Raw genomic sequence first — 18,600 nt, forward strand, 5'->3', positions numbered from 1 at the left:
CCAGCAGCAGTAGCAGGCAGCAGCACACGGGCGACGATCTTGTCGCTAAACTTTATGAATAAAACATTTTTTTGGGGCGGTGAACGTGGTCAACAGTAGCAGCAGTAGCCTTCCCAGCTTTGCCTGCTTCTGCTGGCCAACTTCAGACTGAAAACGACTTCGGACTCGGACTCGTACTCTGAGTCTGACTCTGACTTGAGTTGCAGTTGCTACAAATGTTTTACAAGCTTTTCAGCGCTTTGTTGTCCGTTGCCATTGTTGTTGTTGCCACAGCAGTTCCCGGAAACAATTCAGTTTAACAGAGAGAAAGAGATATTGAGAAGGGGGATAGAGAGAGAGAGGGAGAGAGAGAAAAAGTGCATCGCATATCGGACAATAAATCGTGAATGGTTTGCCTGAATGCTCGCTCGGCTCGATTCCGATTCACTGCGCCACTTGCATTTGCTTTATGATATGAGGCCTGTCCCTGACATTTGGCTTGACTTTATTTATGATAACAGTTCCACCAAAATGCGCTGAAAGGAATCGGAATTGGGATAGGGATGGGGACGGGGAACGTACCCCGAAATACAAAAAAACATTCACTCAACAGTTTGTCAGCATTTTGTCTTTGTATCTCTTTGACCCAAAGCTGCGGGCGGCTGGCTCCAGTTTTATAAATTTTTTACCTAATATTTTGTCTGCTTGGGCAGGAAATGAGTTTCAAATATAAGTGTGTATTTGTATGTTGTTTTTTTTTCCCCCCATCTCTGGCTGTTTTTCTTCAGTCCAGCCCCGTGGGCGTGAAGGCGCTGAGGCGTGCCTGTAATCCTGGCAAATTTGATATACTTAAGGCGCACGGGCTGGAATGAGCTGCAAATTGGTTTAACTGTGTCTATGTCTGCCCTGTCTGTCCTTCTGCCCGCCTAGCGCTGAAGAACTTGCCCTCAGGCAATAAAAAATGTGTACTTTTTTATGTATTTTTTATGATTTCTTCTCTGGGACCGCATGAACCCGTTAAATGAGCCGCGAAAATAGTTTCCGTGTCCTGGAAATTGCAACGAAAATGTGCCATAATGTGATAAGGTGTCAGGAGTGTAGATAAATATTGTCAGGGATTTGGTTTCTTATTTATTTTATCTCTCTTTGAAATATTTCTGCTCTTTAAGGGAAATCGATGTGAAATTGGATCAAAATAACTTTCAAGGAAGTAAAACCAAGTGTATAGATTTTATTTGTAATAAAAGAGAAGGAAGAATCTTGTGCATGGCTAAGTAAGTGGATGGCTGTTGGTTTTGAAATTACTAAATTTTTGGTTTCTTTATTGACTGACTCGAAACTAAAACTCAAGCTGTGGAATCCAAGTTTGATGAATAAATAATTGCACAGGAAAGTGTAAATCCTTAAAGTATATTTATGTACATATGTTCCTAAAGAGAGATTTTATTCAGTCTTATTTAAGCAAACAAGAGGCTAAAATCATTTTTACAATAACATTTAAAAAGGTTTTAAAAGTTTACTCTGAGCTTGTGCTACTGCACTTTCTGTTCATTAATGATATCTGGATATCTAGATATCGTAGAGATTCTATGGGTTCTATTCTACTTCTTCCCATTCAATGAATTCTGGAAAGTTTTTAAAGTTATGGAAATTATAATACTCGGGCAGGGCAATCTAGTAATTATTTGATAGGCATACGGTTTAAGACCACCACTTTCGACTACATTAATTGATCCCATGAAAGATACTGCAGCGCCAACTCCCATACCTTCCCTCCATTGGAGACCCTACCCATTCCCGATATAATTTTTAATTAAAATTCGCGCACTCAACCATTTCGAAGAGAATGGAAATTAATTTGCAAAAGCAAACAGAACAAAGCAAAAAACCATCGAACCAATTGCCATTGCAGCCACATGCGACTGGGAGGGGAATCAATCAAGCGTGGAGCGGCGGAGGCCATGGCAAACAGTTGCCGGACTCCGCTCTACGTCTGATTAGCCAGCAACGGTGCAGTCGGCTCCCGGAACTTCCGTCTGAAAATGAAAATGTTTATTAAAAAATTTTCACTTTTACATAAATTTCCAAAAAGCAGCGGCCGCAGCAGGAGCAGCCGGAAAATACCAACAACGACAGCAGGTACTGCCAGCTGGTGCCACCTGCATGGATGAATAGCAATGGAATGGCCACTCCCAGAAATGGTACCGCCCCGTTTGTGGTCTTATGTACGGGAAGCGCACACACTACGGTTGTCTCGCTCAGACAGCGACCCTGTCTACCCATTGGATGCGTCACCCGAACCGGTTTCTGCCCAATGCCAAAGGGAGGCCATTGCCAGTGGCAAGAGCAGTGTGGAAACACATATCACCCGTATGGTACGTACGTACCATAGATATGTATCTGTCTGTGTATGTACAAGCGAAGTACGCGCAATCCTATATATAGCAGCGCCAAGGGGTTGGACTGGGGATGGGCTGGGTTGGCTTGGGGATGTGCTCCAAGTGTGCTCCACTTGAAAGCAGCTGCTCCTACGCTTTGTCGTTTGTCTAAATGTTTGTGTTGGAGCTGCGGGAATCGCGTGGGTGCGCGAATGAGTGGATGATTGGTTGGTTGGATGGATGGATGGGTGAGGTCGAGCTGAAGGGGCTACACTCAAAGGAAGCTACATCAACTACCAGGTTTAGCTGGCAGATACATTGATTTTTGAGCACACCCTGTGATGACTCGAACTCATCATAATTTCATACAAACCGAAGGGATCCGATCGATCTGCAAAATCCGATTTAAACTCATTTTATTTGCTTGAAAAATATATATTTTGTTATTTGTATGCGTACAATCTACGTATTTGGTTACAAATATACATACTCGTATATTAAATTGTAGATCAGAATCATTTTTTAGTTCCAGATTTGTGTGGAAGCATCCTCCTAAGCTAATAAACACCACTATGTACTCGAAATAATGGTTTTGTTCTGACTATGTACAATACATTAAACACATTTTAAGAGCATGCCACTCGTAGTTCCTTGCCTCGTCTGCCGTTTCCCGTTTATCTTTAAGGGTTTCATTCGGTCCACAAAATTAAAACGAGGAGGGACGTGTGAGACGCTTCTTACGCGTCACAACTTTTATACCCGGTACTCAGCAATACATTTTACATTTTTTTAAATACACTTGTAACAATGTGAGCACACAACCATTTGGATGCAAAATTTGGTGGCTCTAGCTTTTATAGTCTCTGAGATCCAGGCGCTCAACAATACCGACGGACTGTCAGACATGGCTATATCGACTCGGCTATCAAAATATATATACTTTATGGGTTCGGAGACGTTTCCTTCTCTGCATTACATACATCCACTTTCCCCACAAATACAATATACCCAATTTACTCTTCGAGTACCGGGTATAATAAAGAATTATGCTAAATTGTCAACTCCACTATAAATTAGAAAAAAACACTTTTCAAATAACACTTATTACAAAAAACTGAAACGCCTTGAAACCGTAAATGGTCCGCATTGGTCTCCTCCTACTCTCACTCTCTCTGGTGGTTTCGCAGTGCCTCATTGATGACACGGAGTATATCGATCTGTAGATCGGTAAAGGCCACCGGTTCCATCTGAGCACTGCGAATCTTCATTGCCACTGCCTTGAAAAAGGCACCGATTTCATCGTCCTCGCCGTTAATGCTGCCGACTGGGAACTCTAGCTGTCCGCTCTTGGGTGGTGATATTTGATTGGAGTAATATCGCGATGTCGGCGTGGAGCATGGGGTGGTGGCAGCGTTCTGGTAACGTGGTGTTGATGGCGCTTCCACGTCCAGCTTTTGCTGATAGCCTCCAGCTGGTTGCAGCTGCTGTTGCTCCAGATTACTTGAGGCATCGTTGAGCTGCTCCTGCTTGGTCATGGCATTGCTGACACTCTGAACGGCCATGTACACGGACCTATCCTCGTGGTCATAGCCCACCACTTGTTGTTCTTGTTGCTGGGTATTTGGCTCCGGCACCGTTGTGTTCTCTATTTCCTCATTCTCATCGTCCTCGTCCTCGTCATTGTGGTGCGCATCGCCATTAATGAAGTTCTCAATGTCCATTTCATCATAGCTGGCCACACAAAGCTCCCTGGCCTGCTGGTTCTGCTCCTCCTGCTGCTGCTGCTGTTGAAGCGCGTTGGTCAGCTCGGACTTGTGTGGACCCGTCAGAGTTGGCAGGGACATGTTCAGCTGTGAGCTAGTCGAAGATGTTTCCATGTTGTTTTGCTGTGTCGTCGTGGAATGGTTGCCATGCCCACCCAGATGCTCCTCTAGATCATGCTTCGGCAACAGCATACTAAGTGGAGGATCTCCCTCACTGAAATAAGTGAAATTTAAAATATTTTACAGACAGTATGTAGATAAATCTGAGACTCTTACAACGCCTTTTGTTGTATGTACTTTTGAAGGAAGTTCAGTGTATCGTAGTGCTTCCAACGCGATGTAGCCTCTATTTGCATCAGGGTCCTCAGACGTTTGTGCTCGCGCGCGTATTGGTCCCGCAAGGCTTTCCACTTGAGCCGACACTGTTTTACTGCAAATTAATTCATAAAGATGGTTACAAATGGGCATAGAAGTGTCCCTAAAGCTGATGCCTCACCCGACTTCTTTAGTTTGCGTGCAATCTCCTCCCACACTTCCATTTTTAGCTTGGCATTGCGATAATTTTCATTGCCATAGTTGTATATCATATCCTCCTGCTGTATCAGCGTAATCAGTTCTTTTTCGAAAAAGCTTTCCATGTCGAGGAACGTGTGTAGGGGATCATCGTCTTCCTCTTCGGCATTCGTTGACGTCGTTGTCGTCACTGCTGTTGCTGCCTTTGTTGTTGCCGCAGAGTTTGACTGATTATTTGCGGCATTTACGCAGTCGACAATCTCCACAACCGTGGGGTCAACAATGCTGGGGGCAGTAGATCCACCTCCTGCATCGGCCAGATAGCTCCAGTTGTTCCCTGGCTGCGCCTGCAGTTGTTGCTGATGCTGCTGCATGACGTTAATGTGGTTGGCAATGAAAGCTGATCCCGACTTCTTGTCGGTGGATGTCGTGACGCCTGTAGCCCCTGACGACGTTGTAGATGGCACATGCTGTTGCAGAAACTGAACAAGACTACAGTTGTCCAAAAGACTAGCCGCCGTGGCATCCTCGATCTTGATGCTGCTGGATAGGTGCAAGTTCTGGCTGTTGCTACTGTTGCTGCTAAACGAATTGTTTATGGGCAGCGTCAGCGCCTGACCTATGGGCACAATACCATTGGCACTCTGTGCAGATCTTCCCCGATAGCTGTGAAATCAGGAGTGGCGTCTTAGAGGGTTGGTTCTAGATACCAGAGGCTTCTACTTACTTTCGCGCCAGGGCAAATGGACGCAGAAAGTCAAGTTCCTTAAAGTATTTCCACTTGACAGCTTTGGCACATGTCTTGGCGCGCTTCAGCTCGCGGCAGTATTGGTCCCTCAGGGCCTTCCATTTCCCCTTGCATTGCGTATCTGAAAGACGAAGAGTTTGACTGAATGAATAAATGAATGCCACAGGGCAATGGTTCATGGACTCACCTGACCAACCAACTTGGCCGCCAATCTCGGCCCACTTCTCATCCTTGCTCTTTGTACTGCGATAGTGCGGATGCTTGGGATTGTACAGGCACTGCTGCTGGGCGACAAGCGATAGCAGAATAAGTTCTTTGGGTATGCTGACCACATTATCGCCCAGGCTCGAGTCCATGCTGAGATTTGCGAGCTGCTCCTCCTGCTGCTGCTGGCTGGCACATGGCAGCGCCTCCATAACACGTCCTCTTATTGATACATCCTGCTGGCGGTATGTGTATTTGTCTAATTCTTATAAATAAAAGCAAGCAAAACAAAAATGAGGTGACCGACAGTGTGACCGCGGAATTATCGATCAAATATACCGACAGACCCTCGGAAATATACCAAAATATACCCTGAATTTTCAAAGTATACCGTAAATCTTAACTCATTTTCCTCGATTTTGATGTTATATTTGATATAAGTAGCTAGTTAGGAGTCTCCGCGCTAAAACTATAATTTTATCCGATTTAACAATCAATTCTCCACATGATTGGCTAGTTTTCCCGACTTTCTTTCATTGCAATGTTTACAAATTAAGTTGAAAACTAAAAAGGTCAACCAACAAAAATAGCATAAAACGTTACGTGAGTGGGAATAGATTGCTACGTCTACATATTAGACAATCTGTTGCGTGTCAACCGAAAGGTATTGTATAGTTGGTATACCCTATTTCCATAATATATAAATTTCAAAGCAGATCTCAAACATTTATAATGAATTTATCTTAGACTGACATGTTTTGAACCTTTTCATATGTATCGCTACGTTTAAGAGGGAAAATCCTCAAGGGACATTTGAAAAACATGCGTATAGGAGTTTCGATACCCTATAGTCTTGAAAATACCTTAAAAATGGAATTTAATATACGGATGAAATTCAATAAACATACCATTATATACCGATATACCGTAAATATCCAATGAATTCAATTTCGTAGTCAACATATCCTGAAAAGTAAATAAAGTACATTAAGGTATTTAAATGTTCACCCTGATGACCGAGAACAGCTGGTCAATCAGTTGTGTAATTAGAGTGACCAGCACCGCAACATTGTCAGTGTTGAATAGAGTTGTCTTTGGTGCTGGAAAGCGCAAATTTTGTGGCCAAGTTGGCAGCGCACGTTTATTCGATTCGTAGCGCGTTTAAAGTGTTTTCAATGTATTAAACTAATCCAATTAGTTAATTGCATTACCCGCAAAGGCAAAAGAAAACATCATAACATGTAAGCGAAACATTTTCCACAACATTTAGTTTGTTTTGCGACGCGGTGCGATATAATTCAACATTCACTTGCTAAAATTTCGCCCCCAATTAATGCTCAATCATGCCGAAAATTGATCCAGAAACGCAGGCCCTATATGACGAAATCAATGGCATGATACAGAAGTTTAAGGTTGCACGTTCAGCGGAAGAGTTGCTCCAATCGAATGGAATCTAAAATCAAACTTAATCTCGTTGCAGGATGACCAAAAAGCCAAGGCGGATTGCACGTTGGCCGACAAATGCGGCGACATGAGCGATGTGACCAAGATCCGATTCAATTCGAAGAAGATTCTCAAGGGTCACATCAACAAGGTTAACTCGGTGCACTTTGCAGGCGACTCGCGCCACTGCGTCACCGGCTCCCTGGATGGCAAACTGATTATCTGGGACACATGGACTGCCAACAAAGTGCAGATCATACCCTTGCGCTCGGCCTGGGTGATGACGGTGGCCTTCTCGCCGTCGGGCAATTTCGTGGCCTGCGGCGGCATGGACAATGCCTGCACCGTCTATGATGTGAACAACCGCGATGCCTCAGGCGTGGCCAAAATGGTGCGCGAACTAGTGGGCTACGAGGGCTTCCTCAGCTCTTGTCGTTTCCTCGATGATGGCCATTTGATCACCGGATCTGGTGACATGAAGATGTAAGGCATTCCAGATCAACTGTAGACTCTACTAACACTTTAATATCGTCTGCAGCTGCCATTGGGATCTGGAGAAGGGTGTCAAGACAATGGATTTCAATGGACATGCTGGCGACATTGCTGGCCTCTCCCTGTCCCCCGATATGCAGACCTATATAACCGGCTCTGTGGACAAAACTGCCAAGTTGTGGGATGTACGCGAAGAGGGCCACAAGCAAATGTTCTTTGGCCACGATATGGATGTCTCCTCTGTTTGCGTGAGTACCTTTTCTGGCCTCTCTGACAAGCATCACCGTTTTATTATGCTTTGAACAGTACCATCCAAATGGCATGGGCTTTGCCTCCTGCTCGGAGGATCAGACGGCGCGCTTGTACGACTTGCGGTCGGATCAACAAATCGGCCAGTACGAGCCACCCCAGAAGAACACGGGCTTCACTTCGTGCGGTGCGTCTTTCATGCTGCTTTCGCCTTGACTTTTGACAATTTTTAATCTGATTTTGTGCTGTGCTCATTAGCTCTATCGACCAGCGGGCGCTACCTAATGTGCGGCGGCATTGAGGGCATGGTGCACTCGTGGGATACGATGAAACAGAGGCACACGGGTGGGTTTATGGAATGGGAAGGTCGTGGGGGAAACTATGCAAATTGTTATATCGATTTATTTGTTTGTGTTCTCCACAGGCACACTGTCTGGACACGAGAATCGCATTACTTGCATCAGCCTGTGCCCCAATGGCATGTGTCTAGCCTCGACCAGTTGGGATCAACAAGTGCGTCTGTGGCTCTAATTCTCTCTAATCTCTTTCCACTTCTAACTGCTAAATCCAATGCAATCTTGGCTCAATGCCGTCTAATAACATTTACTAACATAAAACGTAGCTGTTGAGAATAATTAACCAGAGCAATGCATGTGCGAGAATAAAATCTATAAAGTAGCACCACTAACAATAACAAACTTATTCTTATTCCTTTGTTATTTAGCTTCTATTTATAATCTTTGCAGCCGTAAATGGAAATTCCCTTCATGCTTTGATCAGCAATTAATCTTCATCTGTTGATGTAAGTTCCATAATTAAAACAAGTAAGTATTTTTATGTTTTTTTTTATATATTTTTTATATTTTTCTTATAAAAAATACTTATACAATTACGAAGATATTTGTTTGCTGCTGCGATTTTTGGCGCTTGGTTTTTTTGTTTTGTTTGTGAAATTCTCTTTGAACAGATCAAAGAAAGCAGCGAAGTAAATTTAAAAACAAATCACTTTTATCATCAACATAAATGAGAAACGAAACAGAAATAGTACGAGCAGATCAAGGAAAAGATATAGACACAAGAAAGAATTGAGTTGAGAGACAAACAGCAGATGGAAGACTTGTAGAAAGTTTGGAAAGTGAGAGACGGAAGAGAGAGGACTTGCATAAATAATAGAGCTCAGGTTGGGGGAGTAGAGAAAGAAACGAAAGATCACACAAGATGCAACAAATTTGAGTATTTTTTGTAGATGGTTCAACATATTGTTTGTTTGCTTGTTTGTAGGCGGTGTTTGTGGGTTTAGGTTTTGTTTAGTTTATCAGACTCTCGGTGGAACTACTATCAGTTGTTCTCTTGTTGGTTTTGGAAAAGAGTAAAGTAGCAGGCGCAGGAGAGTGTGCCTTAGACGGAGAAGCCGTCACCAGTGGGATCGAGGATCCAGGGATAGTTGTTGGGGCACTCCATGCACGTGAACAGGCGCAGCGTCTCCCCGGGCAGCTCCCGAGTGGTCAGGGGGCAGGCGTTGGGCAGCGAGCAGTAGGGCTGGCCCTTGACATCGCACTTCTCCTTCCACTCCTGGAAGTCGCGCAGCGAGTTCAGCTCAGTGGGGTTCTGCATCCACTGGATCACCTGCAGATTGGTCACAAAGAACACATCGTTGCGGCCCAGCATCTCCTCGATGAACTTGACCAGCTCGTCGCGGTACTCCTTCTTGGACTTCAGCCACGAGGCGTGGAAGTGCAGACCCAGAGGGGCGCGGTTGCTGTTGTAGTGACGGTTGAAATTGTGGCGCAGAAGGCGTGCGAACTGCTCGCCGGAGGCAACGTTTGAGCACGAGTCGACCATGTGGCAACCGGGCAGCGACTCATCGAAGGTGGGGTCATCGCGACGATCCAGCTCGTTCATGACCATCTCCCAGACGGGGTGGCTACGGGACGGGCAGTTGTGGGCGTTGCCGTTGCACTTGTGGGGCATGCGGAAGTACAGGGTGTAGGGCCAGATGGGCACGCGGCCCAGGGAGGCGGTGATCGAGGCGTCGTACACGAAGAACTGATCAGCCATCATCTCGAACTGCTTGTTGCCGCCCACACGGAGGTAGGGGGCACGCATGCCGATGATCGAGCCGTCGGTGATGTTGGCAAAGCGCTCAACAATCAGTCGGGAACCGGCCATCTCGGCCAGCCAGTCGTCGTAGCTGCCGCCGGACCAGTAGTTGGGATCGTCCTTGTGCGTCAGCGAGAACACGGAGATCTCGTGGCCGCGACGGTGCAGATCCTGCACGGCCGAGTAGTTAGTGTACTTGTGCGATACGAAGAATGTACCCTTGATGGAGCAGCCGTTGGGGTTCTGGCGCTGGCCATTGAACAGATCATCGTACAGATCGATGTTGTCCACGTTGACGGCACCGTTGAAGGTGATGGTGATCATCTGGGGCACCTGCTGGGGCTCAATGCCGCCGGGAATCCGGGTTCCGTCCGCCGAGCAGAAGCAATCGGGCAGAGCGCACTGAGTGGGATCGCACTCGGGAGCACGGTTGGGATCCTCATCGACAGCTGCAGAGTTGGGAGATTAGTCTGTGGGCTAAACGGGATCTCAAAGCAGAGATGACACTCACAGCAGGCATTCTCATCGGACTCGTCCTTGCAGTCGGGCTTGCCGTTGCAGAAGAGCTCCTTGTCCAGGCACTCGCCGTCACCGCAGGACAGCTTACCCTCAGGACAGATGGGCTCATCCGTCTTCAGGATGGGCTGCGCCTTGCGTGGCTCTATAGAAACGTGAGCGAGGGAGAGAGAGATGGATGGTTGGTTGGGTTAGATCAGGGATCTGTTGTGTCTTATGCCTAAAAGTTTTCCGATTAGTGACAACAAAATGTCTAAATTTTGAAATGATAAGTAATGATGATCTACATAGATATGCATGCGGTGCGGTTCGGTGCGGTTAGTGCGGCTGATTGGTGAGCTTGGTAGGTGGTTAGTGGGTGGGGAGTGTGCACCATTGTGTGCGGGTTAGGATTGTGTTGTTGGTAATTGGATTTTGGTTTGATTTTGGAGTGGGTTAACGGATTTGATTCTACCAAAGTTCCGATTCTAACATTGCTGACTACTGTATGTACAAGTGTTGGTTCCAGGAGATTGTTTGATTTGTTTTTGATTTGTTTTTTGTTGTTTGTTGTCTAGCTTGGTTGTTGGTTGTTGGTTTTTGTTGTTGTTTCGTCACACTTACTCTCTTTCTCATCGCAATTGGTCACCTTGGCCTTCCAGTCGCAGGTCTGTTTGATCACATCAAAGGCCAAACCGGAGGGACACTGAATTTCTTTCAAACCCGATTTAGTACATCTAAAAAATAAAGTTCATTTTGTTTGTTTTGGATGTTTCATGTTGCTGTTTGCTGTAGCTGTCAGCTTTTGTTGTTGCTGTGGATCTCTACATTCTTTGGCTAGCTAAAAGAACTTTGGCACTAAGTGGTGGGTGGGAGAGAGTCTTCAATTTAGAGGGGGGAGTCTGGGTGGTAATTATGCAATGACGCGAACGATAATTCAGGGCTAGTTTGTGGTTTGGTTTGGTTTGGTTTTGGTTTAGTGACACAGACACAAAACCCACAATGAGATGCGATGCGCACACACATACGAATAGAGACGAATAGACATAGTGAGAGAGACAGATAGACAAAGACAGAGACAGAGAGTTAGGTGGGTGGAGGAAGATGGGACATTTTTGGGCTGGGAAGCCATTGGAAGTACTATCCGTAGTGGGTTGTGGCCCCAGTGGGCCCCACTTACTTTCTTGGACATCGCAATTCTTCACGTTCGATTTCCAATCGCAAAGCTGTCGCAAAACATCGAACGCCAAGCCGCCGGCACATTTAATCGGTGCCAGGCGATTGGTACCATCTTCACCGGCGCTGTCGCACCTTTCGATACCGAAACAAAGAGGTGCAAATAGGTTGTAAGAACAAATAGCATAGCCACATAGACTGCAGAGCAACGGACAATCTGGGAGTGTGCTCCTCTTACCTGTACACCTCGCGGCAGTCTCCGTCGGCTTCCAGGCGGAAGTACTCATCGGCGGGACGGTCCGCACAGACCTCCTCGACATCAACGCCCTCCAGCTTCTCCTGCTGGGATTTTCCTGATTGAAATGGAATAAATGAGTCTGGTTGCTTATAAGAAAGTGTGTAAATCATGGGAATAATTATCGAATGCATTTGATATTATATTCCTCTTATTTATGGCTAATATACATATGTCAAGCGTGTTCTATTTAAATCATTTAAGTGTTCCTTCGAACACTAAATGTTAGCCTGTTCTTTGGCACCCCTTATAATGAATTAATGCTGCCGCACCTCATAATAATGGTTAAACTGTTTTCGTACGACTTTCAACCGGTTTGGTCTGTGCTTGTGGGGAAATACGAGTGGCGGCAGTGCGCGTACGAGTACGAGTACCACTTCTAGTCAAACGACCCAAAACAACTCTCATTTTTTATCTTCATCTCGCGGCACGACGCGGCGTTCGTTCAAATGAAAACGAAAGGGCAACGAAAGCCTCGGGTCTTCAGCCTCCCATTTATAGGCGCAGACATGGCCATATCCCCATATTCATCTCGAAATGGATATGGAAATGGAAATGGGGAATGTGGACTGGCAGTTTCTCATGTAAGGTGTCTGCTCAAACGGGTTCGCAGATTGGCTAACTGTTGTTGTGGTTGCTGGCGGTGGTGTATTGGAAACCCGTTTTCGATTCAACATTAAAATGATATTGCATAAACAACGCTGCCGAGTCCAAAAATATATTCAAACGGAGCCGATCGGCAGCCAGCCCGTCAGGCAGCCGCAGGTTTTGCTCGTTTTGCCTATGCTAATTTTTTTGGTATGGCTTATGGCCAGCTCCGGTTTCGTCCTCATGCCACAGTTTTCTCGGTTTCCTTTTCGATTGTCTTTCCATCTCCATCTCCATAACAATCTCAATCTGATGTTCGTTCAGCGGTTTTTTATTTCTGGTTTCTGCTTTTGGGGTATTGCATCACCGATTGAAGGATAAATTTGATCGAAGATCGATCGCATGCCGCTAATGACTTGCAACAACTCTGCTCTGATATATTTTCGATGATCATTTTTCAAGTTTATTTGCCTTGGCCAACGACCGAAGCCGAGTGGTTTGTTATTGCGTTTATTTCTTTGTCTTTTCCTCTGTGAGTTTTTTTTTGCAACCTTGCGAAAAGTTGCCGTGTGGAGTTTCCACCGATAAAGGTCAATTGGCTGTGGCTGCGACTGCTACTTAAGCTCTAGGTACCTATTGATGTACAACTAATTTTGAGTACTCACCAGCTGCCATACACAGGCACATGATGGACACAAATAATGCCCAGTGGCGACGCGCCATGATTTATTTCCAGCGCCTTCTAGATCAGCAAAAATAGACAGCAAAAACAGAGGTTAGATAGCCATCGAGCACAAATCACTTTGAATCGAAAGATTATTTATTATACATGCATGTAGGTGTATGCATGTAGTACTGAGAGAAACTTTTATGAAACTTGACTAACATTTGCGCACACAGCTACGGGAATGAAAAACAAAACCCTGTCTTCGGACTCTGTGTGGGGGGATGATGATCGTCGGATGGAAGTGGAGTGAACGGAGCACTCTTCCAATACACAGCCACGATTACACTAGGTGTTGGCCGGGGCCAACGAGTTCTATTTATTAAGCCGTGGTGTGTCTTGGCCATTGCCGTGTGGTGGGTTTTTGCGTGGTCGCTCAGAAACTCAACACGGACAGCAAGAGTTGCGCCGGCGCAGAGCTTTCGACGGGGTAACGTTTTGGGCTGTGTGCGCTCCTCTTGTGGATCGTATTTTAAAATGCCAAACCATGAGGGCGAGCCGAGCGGCTCTCCTGTCTCTGTGTGTCTGTGTCTGTGTACGAGTGTGAAGAAAGGTTAATTAGCATTTATAGGCGCAGGTGGGAGCGCGGGATCTTACAGAAATGGGAATGCATATATGTATGCACATTTGGGTGTATTTTATGCTGGATTGTGTAGGTGACTCGTCTGACTGCACCTCTGGGGCTTTTGCTGTTTTTGGGAGTTCGAGTTCGCGTTTGGGTTAGGGCTGGGCTGGGCTGGGCTGGGCTCTACACTATTAGTTAGTCATCGTCGCTGATCGTAAGCGTCTGTCATCTTAGACATAAATCAAATGCAAAGGCCCATCAATCTCCTTCTGCCACTGACCCTGAATTGCCAAGTCTTTTGTTTGAACATCTGCGACAGTGGATTGTCTTCGTTATCTCTCGATTCTGCTACCCACCAACTATTATTATACAAAATCTCGATTTCGTAACTGTTTTTCTACTCTTTTTTGTGACTATTCTCTTCTGATTTCTTGCACACGTTTCTTGTCTAGTTACGAGTACTTTTTATTTTCACCCAAACGATACGAGAATCCCAATTACGGACCGGACACTTGTTGCATGTGAAATGGGGACTGTGGCCTGGCTGGTTGGGTCTGGAACTTACGATGAGCCTCCCAGTGTCTGTCTGGCGGAGGTTTTGGTTATGCCAAACACATCGCAGACATAAAATTCTTGTTAACGTGGCTAAGACACTAAAAGGTTATTAAACCTCTCTCCTGCCGGTATGCAGGTATTTCAACCACACAAAAAGAGAGTCTTGTTTTCGATTGTATCCGACTGAGTCAGCAGTTGTTAAATTTAACTCCACCTCTGGATATGTCTGTCGTTGGCCCTGTCTTTGGCATCACTCCCTGCGAAGCTTTTTTAATTAATGTCAAATTAATGATGCCGTTGTTAACTGTTTTCGCCTGTTTACCTGCTTTTTGCACTCTCCGTTCGCTGTTATGTAAAGCAGTTGGTGGTAAGATGCAGGGGCGCAGCATCAGCAGCAGCAGGCACACAATTTAAGGGCCGCCACATACCACCAGACCAGGCCCTGTTATTCAATAAGCGATCACAGAGGGGAGTGGAGTGTGGACAGATGCAGAAACAACAACCTCCGCAACGACAGCAACAAAACGGAGCATGCTTACGGATATGAAATTGCTGGGGAGACAGTCCGCAGCAACCTTGCCTTGTGTGCTCTGAGCATACTCCAATCCCCATTCAGTTTGTAACGGGAATAAAGAGGATCAACAGGAAACGGTCAATATTTGCTTAGGGAATGAGTAATCAGAAGATTTGGAGATAAGCATTCTTCAGTTGAAGTCGAAGAGGGGCACTTTGCATAGCGGTAAATGTGTCAAGAATGCATTGGGAAGTGTTAATGATTCTCGAAGATCTCTTGCAGCACCTCCTACAAACCTCCTTCTCCAAGAGGTACTTCAGATATGTATGTAAGTTTCAGGTCTATGCGATTGATCATCGATTGTTTCTGGCTAGCGTTTGTTACCTATTTTCCATTCAGTCTATCAGAAAAGCCACAAAGACTTGATTTATGTTCCCATGTTACCTTTGAATAGAGCAATTGATCATCAGCACGAATCTGTCAATCGATTTCCACCTTTAGCCCATAATCAATGCCTGACCGAGACCATATGGACCAACGGATAGCCCCAAGTCAGGCCCATGTCAATTAATGTGTATTCGTGTCCGATCTAGAAGGAATCGTCTGTTGTCTGTTGGCTGTTAGCTGGTGGCGTGTTAATGCAATTTATTCGAGTATTTCGAGTATATGTATTGCATAGCTATTTCCTGAACTTGAAAACGAGTTCTGTCGTGTTCTGTGGTGTCGCGCAGAGTGCCTGAGGCAAATGAGAATATGAACATAAAGGCCAACGTGGCGTATGAGCATTTTGCAGCGGGTGTACTGGAAAATTCTTGGAATTGCCACAGATTACAATTACATTTTAATTGCCATTTACCAATTGCCAATTGGAGTCAACAACTGAAGTGGATTCGAGTGGACTGCCGAGGAGCGAAGTGGCGGCGACTCGGGTGAAGGTTGTCGTCGTGCCACTCGGCACGAAGATGCTGCAAAAAGCGGTTCACCTTCTTTTGGGTGCTGCTTGTTAAATTGGTTGCCGATTGCAGGTTTTTTTCTTAGTTACAATTAATTTCTGCGCTCTGGTGTGATATAATCCCTCAATCTCATCGGAAAGCCCGAAAGCCAACAAAAAAAGTCTGATTATTATTATTATTTGCTGCTTCTTTCCCTCTGTTTAATCAACTGTTAAAACTGGTTTTTCAATTAGAGTGAAAATGTTGATGATATGATGGCACTGGGCACTGGGCATTGGGCATTGGGCACCCCAAAGCGCGTTGGCCAGGTGAAGAGTGAAAATCGTTTTATTTTATCATCATTTTTGTATATTCCATGATACCATGGGTTTTACGGATTTACATAATTTAGTTGCCCTCGATTTTGTGCTTGTGTCTTGTTGCTGTTGTTATTGTTTCCGATTTGATTTAAATTTGTAAATTTGTTTTAACCTTTTTTCGCCAGCTGCTGTGGGCTTTGTATTGGTTGGAAAAGGTCGATCGTCAATACGAGTTTACAGCGTTGAGTGACACACTTTTGATCTGTTAAAAAAAATCAAATAAAACAGAAGGCAAATCAACAACGCCCCGCCACGGGCTTCGATAATGGTCCTTCGCTTAATTAACGCAAAACTGTTTTGCATACTAACTGGCCAAGCAAAATGATAATTTTTGCTAATTTGAGTTGTGTTTAATCAATGCTTGAACCTTTTCTAGCACTAGCTAAAGCTGTCCTTAATCAGCACAGAAATTTAGCTGGAGGCTCCACTGGAGAGCAAAAAGAGAAATTGCTGGCTGCTTCAGTAAAACGTACAAAAACGGAATTGTTAATGAAGGAAATGCTGTTGGTGTGGTGTGATGGCCAAGACAATAAACCAAGTCGAAGTCAAATTCGAAGTGGAAGTCGGAGTTGAAGATGAGCCTGTAAACTGTAAAAGAAATGCATAACCATAAAAAAAATCATACAAAAACGCGAGCTGTGGTTGCATAACGCACCCCCCTCACCACCCTTCTTCTTCTTCTTTGTTGCTTCTTCTCCTTCGTCTTCTTCTCCTTCTTGCTCTCCCTATCATCGTCATCATCAGCTTCGATCCGCACAGAGGGACGCACGCGGGGTGGGCGGGGCGTTTAATTTATGGCAAGCCAAGAGCATCGAAGGCCTGCAGCAATAACGGACTTTCTTTTTAGTATAACTTCAGTATTTAAGACAATGTGCGTGGCTCTCCATCCATATGTGTGCGTGTGCGTGTGCGAGTGTGTGCGTGCTGAAGAGTATTTGCCTTTGACTTTCAATTTTCATTTCCATTTGAAAAACTCATCTGCAATCAGCAGCCATATGTGTCTGTTGCTTTTTCAACATTTTTTAACTGTTTGCCGACTTTATTATTATGCAATTATTTCTTGCGGGCTGCTTGTCAAAATCCGCCAACTGTTTTGTGGTCGCTCTTCTGTTGATCATCCCACCAGCTGGGCCCCCCAGGGCAACGTCACAGCTCTGACACCTGGTTGAGTCGCTCGTCTGGATCACCTTGTCGCCATTGACGTCACCCGAATTGGCAATAACTTACACACATATTCAAACAAAATGGAGCGAGTGTTTGTCTGTCTGGCTGAGAACCAGGAAGCATATTCGAGAATCTCAACTACAGTTGAGAAAGGGAAGCCCGCCGCAACTTGTTCCACAGTGGTAGAAAACGCGTGGAAAAAATTGTCAAGGATTCAATTGGGTTGCAAGGGAACATTGCATCCATGAGGGATATTTTATGCAGTTAACTGGGAAGTTGTGTGAGTTGTGTCTTGTGTGCCAAAAGACAGGGGAACCCAGTAGATGAATAAGGACTTACAACTATTTTTCCATGAAAGGGAGATCCACTTTAACTAGAATGAATTACCATGTTTTCCCACCATCAAATTCTCAGAATTAAAGCCTCTCATCTGTGCATAGTTTTCCCTAGTCCCATCGTCTGTGTTCCACTGTGCAGCAGCAGCAGCAGCGGAGGAGGCTGTCCTACCTGCGCGTTTGTCGTTGTCCCGTGTGCAATTTATGCAAATCGCCCACTTTGCAACTAGTTCACTTACCTCAGTTTGGAAAAAGTAAAAGTTTGCTCAAGTTACACACACACAGATACAGCACACACCAACACACAGGCACACTGGTGATCGTAGGGAACTTGTTTTTTGGGCCACTTTTTGGAGCCTCAGAGAGCCGCTTACCTTGATTGGTGATAAAACTTATTTATGCGTCGAATTCGTACCAAAAAAAAAAAAAAACGCACAGAAGAAATATTCATTTTTGTGCAGCTAAATAAATGTGTAAAGCATATGAGAATTCATATGTGTCTGTGTTTATTTTTGTGGTATTTCCAGGCAAAAATTTGCAATGCTTACAATTAATTAGCAGCTTTTTCGATTTGTTTGGGGGACGGCGCAAAGAGCCCCCAAGCCCAAGCCCATGTCGCACCCTGAAGCCAAGAACCAGTTTTGGCATCTCCATAGCCAAATCTCCTTGCCTCCATCTCCATCGCCATCTCCTTCTGCGTGTGCTGGTGCTTCTGCATTTATTTGTGCGCATACAAATTAGCAAATCTTGAGAGTCATTTATACTTTATGTGAGTATGTTATAGACTAATATATCTAATTCTAGACCGGATCGACACTTTGGAGCGTTCGGTGTTAGGTGCCCAAAATGAAAACCTGAAAATTAACATACATACATATGAAGGAGGTGCTTGGTGGCACCGGGGGCAGAGGGCTCCAACTCCAACTGAAATCGAAACTGAACACCGAAAAGAAAAAAACGCGTTATTGTTATTCAAATTTGCGGCTTATTTTTTCCTGTCGGATAATT

The 18,600-nt window shown here is 45.0% G+C and overlaps 3 protein-coding genes across 5 annotated transcripts; 1 reads left to right on the forward strand and 2 right to left on the reverse strand.

The window, feature by feature from the left end:
- Positions 1-3,350: 3,350 nt before the first annotated feature.
- LOC117579765 lies at positions 3,351-5,893 on the reverse strand. The gene is made up of 5 exons (XM_034265818.1): positions 5,569-5,893; positions 5,361-5,502; positions 4,617-5,299; positions 4,397-4,550; positions 3,351-4,334 (listed from the first exon to the last, which is right to left on the reverse strand). Exons 1-5 carry the CDS (start codon positions 5,795-5,797, stop codon positions 3,521-3,523), a joined length of 2,022 nt encoding a protein of 673 aa, XP_034121709.1. The 5' UTR covers positions 5,798-5,893; the 3' UTR covers positions 3,351-3,520.
- A 950-nt stretch (positions 5,894-6,843) lies between these two features.
- LOC117579926 (guanine nucleotide-binding protein subunit beta-2) lies at positions 6,844-8,463 on the forward strand. The gene is made up of 6 exons (XM_034266071.1): positions 6,844-6,997; positions 7,066-7,511; positions 7,567-7,768; positions 7,827-7,956; positions 8,028-8,114; positions 8,194-8,463. Exons 1-6 carry the CDS (start codon positions 6,929-6,931, stop codon positions 8,298-8,300), a joined length of 1,041 nt encoding a protein of 346 aa, XP_034121962.1. The 5' UTR covers positions 6,844-6,928; the 3' UTR covers positions 8,301-8,463.
- Positions 8,464-9,028: 565 nt separating this feature from the next.
- LOC117579515 lies at positions 9,029-13,433 on the reverse strand. Of its 3 annotated transcripts, none has more exons than XM_034265423.1 (6): positions 13,310-13,433; positions 13,089-13,165; positions 11,779-11,893; positions 11,545-11,675; positions 10,381-10,530; positions 9,029-10,318 (listed from the first exon to the last, which is right to left on the reverse strand). In XM_034265423.1, the coding sequence occupies exons 2-6, from the start codon at positions 13,144-13,146 to the stop codon at positions 9,168-9,170; spliced, it is 1,605 nt and encodes a 534-aa protein (XP_034121314.1). In that variant the 5' UTR covers positions 13,147-13,165; positions 13,310-13,433; the 3' UTR covers positions 9,029-9,167. The 3 variants fall into 3 exon arrangements, with proteins under 3 accessions (XP_034121314.1, XP_034121313.1, XP_034121312.1); XM_034265422.1 differs by lacking the exon at positions 11,545-11,675 and adding an exon at positions 10,989-11,101 and having other exon boundaries at positions 11,779-11,917; XM_034265421.1 differs by having other exon boundaries at positions 11,779-11,917.
- Positions 13,434-18,600: the final 5,167 nt, after the last annotated feature.

The sequence above is a fragment of the Drosophila guanche genome, unplaced genomic scaffold (assembly GCF_900245975.1).
Source record: "Drosophila guanche unplaced genomic scaffold, DGUA_6, whole genome shotgun sequence".
Taxonomy (NCBI): Eukaryota; Metazoa; Arthropoda; class Insecta; order Diptera; family Drosophilidae; genus Drosophila; species Drosophila guanche.